Genomic DNA, 11,582 nt, shown 5'->3' with positions numbered 1-11,582 from the left:
GACCTGGCACATACCCCAATGACAACGATGGAACCGAACGCGAAACACCCGGTTGTTTACGTTGATGGAATCGCTGCCCCACGAGCGATTTATTTTGCTAGCAGTCACTCTCTGGTCAGTCTGCCATGCACGTCTCAAAGCTATTGACGAAGGCATTTTCCAAACACCATAGGCCACATATGCCTTCATTACGAAGTTCATCCGTGAGCTAAATGTGGTCAGAGAAACACATACAGGAAGTGCACCAGGTGTTCCAATTGTCGAACGGCGCTACCCAAGAGCTCCCCCAAATGGGCACACAAAAATCCATGTAGATGCGAAGGTGAGATCAACCAGAGGGGGTTCGACAGCGACAGTTTGTCGGGACAGTGCAAGTAATTTCCTTGGGAGCTCAACATTGGTTATTCCATGTGTTGAAGACCCAACCACTGGAAGCAATTGCATGTCAGGAAGGTTTAACATTGGCGCAGGATCTCAATCTGCAGAACTTCATTATATCCTCCGACTCGAAGCAAGTAATCACTGATATCGCAAAAGGGAACCGAGGAAGGAATGGTGCTATAGTTAGTGAGATTAAATCTTTAGCAGCTCTTTTCAATCGTAATTACATTTTCGAAGGTCGTGCTATCCATCATGAAGTACATAATTTAGTCAAGCATTCTCTTACTCTAGGTCTAGGTCGTCACGTTTGGTTTGCCCAACCCCACGATCTTGAATTATCCCACTCGTTGTGGCTTTTGATGAATAAATTGGCTTTACCCCTCACAAAAAAAGGTAACTCAAAGCTGTTCTCTAAAAAAAACAAAAAGAAAAAACTAAAAGCTAACTAACAGTAAATGAGCTAGAAAACCGGGAGGGCCCAACGACAACTAATCCGAAGGCCCGGAGTTTGGTCAGCACCCGCGCCGAATTCCGCAAGGAGAGAACGCGAAATATAGATCCGCCGTGAAGGCCCAACGGCGGCTCACCGAAACCCGGGGCCGCCGCCGGCGCTCGCACCCGAAGCCCCCACTCCGCACGGGCAGTCCAGGCAGAGATGGTGGCGATCTCGATGTACCGCGGCAACCTCCACCGGGGCGGGGACGACGCCGCGCGCCGCTGGCCGGTGCCCCCACCCACGCTCTCCGCGTCCCAGTTCCGCCGCCTCCTCCACCGCCGGTCCCTCGCCGTCTCCCGCCTCGCCGGGGCTCCCCGGCCCAACTCCCCCAACTCCCGCCCGGACGACGGCGCCGCGGGGCCCGTGGCCGTGGGGGAGGCGCCGGAGGTGGACGGGGGTCAGCAGCAGCATCAGGCCGAGCGGCAGGAGGAGGAGGGGCATGATGTGCAGATGCAGCAGCAGCAGCAGCAGGGGGAGGAAGAGGGGCAGGGTGTGCAGGATCAACAGGGGGAGGGAGATGGCCAAGACGAGCAGCAGCAAGGAGATGAGGAGGAGCAGGAGGAGGGGGCGGTGGAGGATGTGGAAATGGACGATGCGGGGGAGGTGGTCGCCGGAGATGCTGATGCCGGCGGCAATGGTGACCCTGAAGAAGGGCAAGGCGAAAATGAAGGCTTCGACCCCAACTCGGAGGTGAGGCCCGTAGTAATTCATGGCTCCTGATAGCTTCCTGTTGATCTATGTGGAACTTTAGCTGCCATCCTGCTAACAATGGCCTTCATTTGGGGACTCATGTAGATTTTTTGAGATTAGATTCATGTCATTGGTGGATGCCTATTTGTGAAGCCCCGACAGTAGATTTTTGGAATTGCTACTCGTCATGGTATTGTGATGGTTCTTTTCTATCTTAGAATCTAGACTTTTAGCATATTGTTGGAAGTAGGATGAGATTCCTAGGTTGTCTCTTCCGTTTCTGGGTTGGAATAAGCCAATAAGTAAGGATAACTAATGATGCTTTTGAGTTTTACTCCTACTCAACAATTAAGCTTCTTAGCTACACTGGACAACAGTCAGCTCTTTCCTGAGAATACAATATATTACTGGTTGCTGCTGAACAACAGTTTAATACTCCCTCCGCCCCAAAATAAGTGTCTTAACTTTGTACTAGCTCTAGTACGAAGTTATACTAAACTTTAGACACTTATTTTGGGACGGAGGGAGTAGTTTTTCACGGAGATTTTGCTGAGTGCTCTCTGATTCCTGAATAGAATTGATTAACCGCACATACTGCTCTTGTTTGCAAGCTAACTGCCTATGCTTGGAAGCTTCGTGCATTATGCTTGGCAGCACCAAAATATGTGCTTGTTCTCTTTTTCATCTAGACCTAAAAAAAAAGGGCAACCTGGTGCAAGAAGCTCCCGCTTGCGCAGGGTCCAGGGAAGGGTCCGACCACTTTGGGTCTATAGTACGCAGCCTTTCCCTACATTTCTGTAAGAGGCTGTTTCCAGGATAACTAATGATGCTTTTGAGTTTTACTCCTACTCAACAATTAAGCTACACTGGACAACAGTCAGCTCTTTCCTGAGAATACAATATATTACTGGTTGCTGCTGAACAACAGTTTAATACTCCCTCCGCCCCAAAATAAGTGTCTTAACTTTGTACTAGCTCTAGTACGAAGTTATACTAAACTTTAGACACTTATTTTGGGACGGAGGGAGTAGTTTTTCACGGAGATTTTGCTGAGTGCTCTCTGATTCCTGAATAGAATTGATTAACCGCACATACTGCTCTTGTTTGCAAGCTAACTGCCTATGCTTGGAAGCTTCGTGCATTATGCTTGGCAGCACCAAATATGTGCTTGTTCTCTTTTTCATCTAGACCTAAAAAAAAAGGGCAACCTGGTGCATGTAGCTCCCGCTTGCGCAGGGTCCAGGGAAGGGTCCGACCACTTTGGGTCTATAGTACGCAGCCTTTCCCTACATTTCTGTAAGAGGCTGTTTCCAGGACTTGAACCCATGACCTCATGGTCACAAGGCAGCAGCTTTACCACTGCGCCAAGGCTCCCCTTCCTTTTTCATCTAGACCTCTTGTTTGCAAGCTAACTGCCTATGCTTGGAAGCTTCGTGCATTATGCTTGGCAGCACCAAAATATGTGCTTGTTCTCTTTTTCATCTAGACCTAAAAAAAAAGGGCAACCTGGTGCATGTAGCTCCCGCTTGCGCAGGGTCCAGGGAAGGGTCCGACCACTTTGGGTCTATAGTACGCAGCCTTTCCCTAAGAGGCTGTTTCCAGGATAACTAATGATGCTTTTGAGTTTTACTCCTACTCAACAATTAAGCTTCTTAGCTACACTGGACAACAGTCAACTCTTTCCTGAGAATACAATATATTACTGGTTGCTGCTGAACAACAGTTTAATACTCCCTCCGCCCCAAAATAAGTGTCTTAACTTTGTACTAGCTCTAGTACGAAGTTATACTAAACTTTAGACACTTATTTTGGGACGGAGGGAGTAGTTTTTCACGGAGATTTTGCTGAGTGCTCTCTGATTCCTGAATAGAATTGATTAACCGCACATACTGCTCTTGTTTGCAAGCTAACTGCCTATGCTTGGAAGCTTCGTGCATTATGCTTGGCAGCACCAAATATGTGCTTGTTCTCTTTTTCATCTAGACCTAAAAAAAAAGGGCAACCTGGTGCATGTAGCTCCCGCTTGCGCAGGGTCCAGGGAAGGGTCCGACCACTTTGGGTCTATAGTACGCAGCCTTTCCCTACATTTCTGTAAGAGGCTGTTTCCAGGACTTGAACCCATGACCTCATGGTCACAAGGCAGCAGCTTTACCACTGCGCCAAGGCTCCCCTTCCTTTTTCATCTAGACCTCTTGTTTGCAAGCTAACTGCCTATGCTTGGAAGCTTCGTGCATTATGCTTGGCAGCACCAAAATATGTGCTTGTTCTCTTTTTCATCTAGACCTAAAAAAAAAGGGCAACCTGGTGCATGTAGCTCCCGCTTGCGCAGGGTCCAGGGAAGGGTCCGACCACTTTGGGTCTATAGTACGCAGCCTTTCCCTACATTTCTGTAAGAGGCTGTTTCCAGGATAACTAATGATGCTTTTGAGTTTTACTCCTACTCAACAATTAAGCTTCTTAGCTACACTGGACAACAGTCAGCTCTTTCCTGAGAATACAATATATTACTGGTTGCTGCTGAACAACAGTTTAATACTCCCTCCGCCCCAAAATAAGTGTCTTAACTTTGTACTAGCTCTAGTACGAAGTTATACTAAACTTTAGACACTTATTTTGGGACGGAGGGAGTAGTTTTTCACGGAGATTTTGCTGAGTGCTCTCTGATTCCTGAATAGAATTGATTAACCGCACATACTGCTCTTGTTTGCAAGCTAACTGCCTATGCTTGGAAGCTTCGTGCATTATGCTTGGCAGCACCAAATATGTGCTTGTTCTCTTTTTCATCTAGACCTAAAAAAAAAGGGCAACCTGGTGCATGTAGCTCCCGCTTGCGCAGGGTCCAGGGAAGGGTCCGACCACTTTGGGTCTATAGTACGCAGCCTTTCCCTACATTTCTGTAAGAGGCTGTTTCCAGGACTTGAACCCATGACCTCATGGTCACAAGGCAGCAGCTTTACCACTGCGCCAAGGCTCCCCTTCCTTTTTCATCTAGACCTCTGAGCCCTATTTCTGTTTTAGGTGGGTCAACCTGGTGGAGTTGAAGAAAGGAAGAGAGAGTTGACTGACAAGCTGGATACCTTAAGTAAGAAAAAGCATGATCTTGTGCAGATGCTGAAGCAGGTAATTTTCTCATTGTTTTGACTGCCGCTTGTGGTTCAGAACAAGTTGCTATGTTCTTCATCCCCTGTTACGTTCCTGTCTGCGTAAGTAACTGAACCTTGAACGCCATGTGATATTCGGTGGTTGACAACTTCAGGTGGTAATGTGTGTGGCTTTGACTGTTTTCATCGTTACTCGAATAGCCACTTGAAATACACTGGTTCGAATGAGTTTTTCTTCTATTTGAAATATACGAATCAAAAACTTGTAAACTTGCTACCCATCTGAATGCGAAACTGATTAAATAAATAATAAATTCATAGCTTAAACATGCACCGTTTTCTAATGAAGTACTTCAACAAATTTGAATTATACAAAGTTCGTTGGACAGGAAGAGTTCTGCAAAGTAATTGGAGTTGCTTATATATGTTAACTGACATAAGAACCGGGTGGAATTTGTATCAGACTTTCAAATTCCGCAAGTTATAGTATCACATTGCCACATATGCAATGTAACCTTGTTTTATGCATAGAGTTATACAATAAGTACAAATGTATTGGTGGCCGCATGCTCTATTTTTCTCGAACAATTATCTGCGGTGATCACTACTAGTCAGTGTACTAAGGAAGATTGATTTTGGCTGTTTGAACAGATTTTAAATGCCGAAGAAGAAATCAGAACACGTAGCATGCAGGCTTCGCTGCGTGCTGCCATGCCTCAGCCGCCAGAAAACACAGCTGATGGAAGTGTTCCTAGACAGGTGCCGAGAATGACCGTTGATGTCAATTTCAGCGAGTTTGCTGGGGAGTCAGATGCTGGTTCCAACCAGGGCACTCCTGGGCGCCCCTTGCATCATGTCCACAGTATTTCTCCTTCAACAGCCTCCTTTGCTAGGTCTCCATTCGGTTCTCGCAACCACAACCCTGTAAGTTTTCGCAATGGCCATGTTTCGAGCTCAAATCTATATTTTGCTATTGGATGCTTTAATGAATCAACGTAAGTTGCTAGCGAAAATGAGTCTCTACATTAGTAATTTCATTTCAGCAATAAATCCTGATTTTCTTAAAGTTCTCAGGCTTCAGAATGTTGTTACATGTTTTGGATTTCCCTTTTGTATTTATCATTTTGGTGGAATTAAGTGTTTCTAGAATATGAATGATCGCTGTGATCGAACCGTGTGCTTGTCCATTTTGAGCTAAAACCACCTGTTATCTTACAGGGCAACACTCCAAGAAGTCCAGCACCTTTCTCTACAGCAAGCCCGTCTCGCTTCGCAGGTACCGGGCATCAAGGACACCACCCCTCGGCATCATTACCAGCAGGCAACTTTGTAGCATCGTCGCCTTCCCCTGCTGCATCCGGTGGCTCTTCCTCTGTATTCAGGGACTATCGCCCGCCCAGTTCAACATAATTCCACAAAACCCGAATGAAGGCCAATGTACATGAGTCACCCTGAATAGTTTGAATGCTCTTTGTGCTCCTCCTTGCATTGTTACTTTATTGACAATATTATCAGATTGCGAAGAGCAACTCAGGGAACAAGGTCATGTTGAAGTATCATTTTGTATATCTGTGCCAGTGCTGCTAAAAGGGAGTCATGTTCTCTTCTCCGTGAGCCGAGGTCGAAATCTGATATCACTCTAATTATTAAAACTAGAATACTTGCTACCCTAATCTGACAATGTAACATAGGTTCGATATATTCAGCATCACTGAAGGTTGTTCATGGCAGAAAGGATAAGCTGAAACTGAAAGCCTGAAAGCTTATATCATATAGTTCTGTGTTTAGTTTCTGAGCACAACAATGTATTCCTGCTGTCTTTCATAGAGGGGGCACGCAAAGAGGAAACTTGGGTGGAGACTTCCAAAGCTCCAACAAATGATGATGCGGACCACTTGAGAAGTGTTATTGTATTGAAGCGTGGAGCACACAGCATCATCGGTTCGGACTAAATAACCAATACAAATCTTTCTTAAGATCGCGCGTCTAATGTAGAGCTCAGACAGCAGCACAGAGTACTCGTAGACATACACCGTGTGTTACAATCAACAAATGGGAGTGTAGTGCTTCAATTCCTTTAGGGCGCGGAAGGCTGTAAGCTACAGAGAGCAGGCAGCATGCATTAGTCCAAATGGACAGAAATTAACTGAATCACCAAAAGGTACTCCCTCCGTAAGGAAATATAAGAGCGTTTAGATCACTCTTATATTTCTTTACAGAGGGAGTACACATAACAAGAGCAACAATGTAAAAATCTTACTCTATGTAACTGTAATAAAAGTGTAAAGCATTAACATAAGGGTGTAAAAAGCCAACAATCAACAGCTCTCCTGGGCCATTGCCACATTCTTAGTTTGTTCCAGAGGTATTTTCCAAATTTGTCGGCGTGACCTTGGGCTATTATCGGCTCGCTATCCTGCACTTGCCGTGTTCAATGCCTAACATCTAGGTGATGGTCTGAAATCTCTCACCAGCAACAAGACATGATTTGTAGTATAAATTATGATTCATTCGGACCAGGTTTTGGATAATAACTGATATCCAAAACTCGTTATTTGTCCAGAAGAGGGAATGTCCAGTTTTATGCTTGTTATTTTGAGGTAACAGTATCAGAAGGCATGCTACCTAAACTGAACTTGCAAGGCCCTATATTAGGGGTATCAGATCAAGAATGCATAATGACGAGACTTCCAAGAGGAAACGGAGTCCAGCAAATCTGCAAGGTTCTCTGTAGTTTTGAAGCAGCAAAAACAAAACATATGCCTCTGAAATATTTTTTTTGCTCAATTTAAAAATGTTTCTTCAGTCACAGCAATAGATCCATAGCTACATGCATACCCCCAGACTACATGTGCCGCACAGAAGACGATCCATGGAAATCAAAATGTATGAACAGGGATGATTGGAACAGCTACATGGTTGTACTAAAGGGTGCGGGAAAAGAGAGTAAAATTCTGCATTTACCTCGTGTGATGCTGCCACAAAATTAGACCTTCTGCATCCCCTAAAATTGGGCAAAGAAGTCCTGCAAGGTTCATAACAATATTTAGAAACAGGAAGTTAATGCAGCAGACAGCTAGAGCATTGAAACTCTGGAGCCATGATAAAGACATATTTCTGATTACATCTTTGATGTACAAGTATAACCAACCGCATTATCTACAAGCCATGTGCAATATTTTTGAAATAAAATTAGTGCAGACAAGTCAAAGTCAGGAAATAATATCATAAAGAGTGTAGCTATTTTCACACCATTTAGATCTTTCATCCTAATAATCAAATGATATATCTGGTCAAAGAGAAGTGCATACATTGACCAACCTCAAATTTAACTTTGGCCGAAGAGGGTAAATAGCAAAATAATCATCTAGTATATGGTTGCTATTACAGCGGCATTTCTCAATACCATCGCAAATATCATCTAGTTGGAGACATTTCACTCCCATATATCCCTGGCCCTACGCTATCCTCATATTCGAATGGTGCTTTTCAGTCTATACACATCTTTGAGATTGTATACAAAACTAATTATCTATCAGTAGTATTAGCCAGTAACACCATTGAGGATACACAGTTCAAGAATGGCACAACGACACAAACAGAAGACTGACATGAATGTCAACTTGCTTATTGCACTCCATTGATATCTCTAGCAGCAATCCCCCTTGCTTACTGGTTCTGCACTTCCGTTTTTCCCCTTTTCAAGTAAACTTGTAACACATCTCAATATAGAATATATCATGTTTATGACCACTCTAGAAAAGTTGCACATGATGCAATCACATATGATAACCTGCAATTAATTATGTCCCTATCTTTCGTTTTCCATGTAAAATTTGAACACGCGAGGCCTATCAGCTTGTTTTCCAATCAGCAATATGCAGTACCTCAGAAATGTACAGTTAGTCAAAGCCAACTACCACTGGAATAAGCCTCTAGAAAGAACACAAGTCGCCCACGAAACTAAAGAGTAACATTAACCAAGCATCCCTGGGCCCTACAACCTATCTCATATTCAAGTGGTGTTTTCCAGTTTACACATCATTAAGATGGTACAAAGCCAATTTTCTATTAGTAATATTAAGCAGTAACACCATTGAAGATACACAGTTCAAAAATGGCACTGACATGAATGTCAACCTGCTTATTGCACTTCATTGGCATCTCTAGCAGCAATCAACCTTGCTTACTGGTTTTGTATCACTGTATGTTTTTTCCTTTTCAAGTAAATGTGTAACACGTCTCTCAATATAGGATATCCAGTTTATGACCACTCCAGAAAAGTTGCACAGGATGCAAACACATATGCTAATCTGCAATTAAATATGTCCCATCTTTCGTTTTCCATGTAAAACTTGAACACATGAGGCAACTATCAGCTTGTTTCCCGAACAGCAATACACAATGCCTCAGAAATGTACAGTTAGTCAAAGCCAACTACCACTGGAGTGAGCCTCTAGAAAGAACACAAGTCAGCCCACGAAACTAAGAGTGCTACAATAAACTGATAGGTCAATTTACCCAAACACACATGCTAATCTGCAATTAATTATGTTATCAGCTTGTTAGTCAAATCCAACTACCACACGAGAGTAAGCCTCTAGAAATGTACAGTCACTCAGAACCAACTACCACTCTAGAAAACATGCACAGGATGCAACCACACATGCTAATCTGCTATTAATTATGTCCCATCTATCGTTTTCCATGTAAAATCCGAACACAGGAGGCGACTGTCAGCCTCTTTTTCCTTCAGCAATACGCAGTACCTCAGAAATGTACATCTAGTCAAAGCCAACTACCACTGGAGTAAGCCTCTAGAAAGATCACAAGTCGCCCACGAAACTAAGAGAGTGCTACTAAGATGAATCGACAGCTTAATTTATGATCTAATAATCGGGGCTAAAATTACCAACAAAGCTAGTATCCATCCAGTAGACCAAAATTCAGTAACCCGTGGAATTCAATCAAACAGCTCAACGGAGCAGAGGGGCGGAATGCATCAGACCTGGAACCAAGCGGCGGCGGCGGCGAGCGCGGAGGAGAGGCGGCACCGCCTCCGCCTCTTGCCGGCCTCGCAGGCGTGGACGGACTGGAAGTCGGCGGCGGGCAGCTTGCGGGTGATCCAGCCGATGTCGAGGTAGACGAAGCGCGGGGGCGGGGGCAGGTCGACCTTGACGCGGACGACGCTGAACCAGACGAGGAAGCGGCGGACCTGCACGCCCTCCAGCTGGGTGAGGGAGCCGTAGCGGAGCAGGCCCGTGACGCGGGGCTCGAAGTAGGTGAGGTACTCGAAGTGGACGTAGCAGGGGCCCGCGAGGTCGACGGCGAGGCTGCCGTTGCCGGCGAGCGAGAAGGCGGTGACGTTGGCGGGGAAGACGCCCGGGGGGAGGCCGAAGAGCGGGAGGAGCTCGTAGATGGTCTTGTTCCTCCCCGGCGCGGGAGTCGGGGTCGGGGTCGGGGGCTCGGCCGGCGCCGCCGCCGCCGCCGCGCCGGCGAGGAGGAGGAGGAGGAGGGGGAGGAGGGAGATGGGCGGCATCGGGGGAGGGGGGAGGGAGAGGAAAACTCAGAAATACTGCGTTTATTTTTCGTCTCTCTCTCGAAGAGTCCGGATGGGTTTGGGTTTTATGGCCTTTGGTCAACTTGGTTGGGTTTGCTTTTCGAATTGTGGTTCTCCAATCCAAGCCGTGAAATGGCTTCAAGCAACGAAATTGGAGGCTCGGATCCGCTGGGGGATATACACCGTTTCTGCTTAAACAACGGGGGAAAGATGCTTTAGACCCTAACCACCCTTCTCCGTTCCATATTAATTGTCTCTAAAATAGATGTATCTAGATGTACTTCGATGCTACATACATCCGTTTGAGCGACAAGTAATATGGAACGGAAGGAGTAGGTTATAGCGACACATAACGAATGTAGATTTTTGAGTATATGCACCCTGGCCTCGTTATCCTAGCCACTCAATGTTGCTTTAAGATCTGCGCTACACAACCAACTTACTACATGTCAATTTCTTTTTTTTGCTTCTCACATATAAGACATGTCTTGTACTTCAAACTTTGCAGCACAACAAAGCTTTCTACCTAAAAATGTGGGATAAAACTTTTAGATTTTTTGGTCCAACATCTCTCTCAAATAATAAAAGAACTATTGCTTCTGGTCGTCCGTCATTAAAATTGTCCCCAAAGTTACAAAATATTACCCACTATGCCAGAAAACGATTCGTTTTTCAAAAACACGCCAGGTTCGGTTCAGATACGCTGATACACTTATATGAAGTGAGCACAGAAGTAGCGCAGTGGCTAAGGGCATCTCTAGTCGCGCCTCTAGGAAGGCTTTCACAGGTGTGTTTTTTTTGCGCCGACGCCGAAAAATCGGTTCAGTCGCGTCCTCAAGAGCCCGATTTTCATCGGCTTGGGCCGAAAACAGCGTCGGCGGAACCAGGCCGAACCCGGCGTGCTGGGGGGCGCCCGGCGCCGGGGCGAACTGTTTTGGCGCGAAACAGCCGCAGGCCCGCCGCGTCAGCGACTCTACCCTCTTCTCGCCCCTTCGTTGTCCTCATCATCTCGTTTCCCGCGGCGAATAAATGCCAAAGCTGTCGCGCTGCCGCGCCGGTCAGCCTGCGCCATTGATGCCTCACGGGCGGCGCAGTGAAGACCGGATGATGCGCGTTCCTCGCCCTCCCTCGCTCGCCACGCGTACTCACGGCGGCTCGCGCACGGGCGGCGCCTCGGCCTATATAAGACGCGCCCCAGCGCACTCGGCGACTCGCACTCTCTCGCCGTCGTCGTTCCTCCCTCTCCTCTCTCTCGCCGTCCTTGTTCCTCCCTCTCCTCTCTCTCGCCGTCGTCGTTCCTCCCTCTTCTCTCTCTCGCCGTCTCCAGCACCCATGGCCGAGCGCTTCCCAGGCG

The 11,582-nt window shown here is 46.3% G+C and overlaps 2 protein-coding genes across 3 annotated transcripts; one reads left to right on the top strand and one right to left on the bottom strand.

Moving 5' to 3' along the window:
• The first annotated feature begins 873 nt into the window (after window positions 1-873).
• LOC123086334 (histone H3.v1) lies at window positions 874-6,277 on the top strand. The gene is made up of 4 exons (XM_044508085.1): window positions 874-1,567; window positions 4,586-4,687; window positions 5,320-5,592; window positions 5,887-6,277. Exons 1-4 carry the CDS (start codon window positions 1,037-1,039, stop codon window positions 6,076-6,078), a joined length of 1,098 nt encoding a protein of 365 aa, XP_044364020.1. The 5' UTR covers window positions 874-1,036; the 3' UTR covers window positions 6,079-6,277.
• A 125-nt stretch (window positions 6,278-6,402) lies between these two features.
• Window positions 6,403-10,249, bottom strand: LOC123086335 (uncharacterized). 2 transcript variants are annotated; one of them, XM_044508086.1, is made up of 3 exons: window positions 9,677-10,249; window positions 7,633-7,693; window positions 6,403-6,767 (listed from the first exon to the last, which is right to left on the bottom strand). In XM_044508086.1, exons 1-2 carry the CDS (start codon window positions 10,205-10,207, stop codon window positions 7,673-7,675), a joined length of 552 nt encoding a protein of 183 aa, XP_044364021.1. In that variant the 5' UTR covers window positions 10,208-10,249; the 3' UTR covers window positions 6,403-6,767; window positions 7,633-7,672. The 2 variants fall into 2 exon arrangements, with proteins under 2 accessions (XP_044364021.1, XP_044364022.1); XM_044508087.1 differs by having other exon boundaries at window positions 6,403-6,760.
• Between the last annotated feature and the right edge of the window lie 1,333 nt (window positions 10,250-11,582).

This window comes from Triticum aestivum, chromosome 4A (genome assembly GCF_018294505.1).
Source record: "Triticum aestivum cultivar Chinese Spring chromosome 4A, IWGSC CS RefSeq v2.1, whole genome shotgun sequence".
Classification (NCBI taxonomy): Eukaryota; Viridiplantae; Streptophyta; class Magnoliopsida; order Poales; family Poaceae; genus Triticum; species Triticum aestivum.
This window is presented reverse-complemented; position numbering and strand designations above follow the sequence as displayed.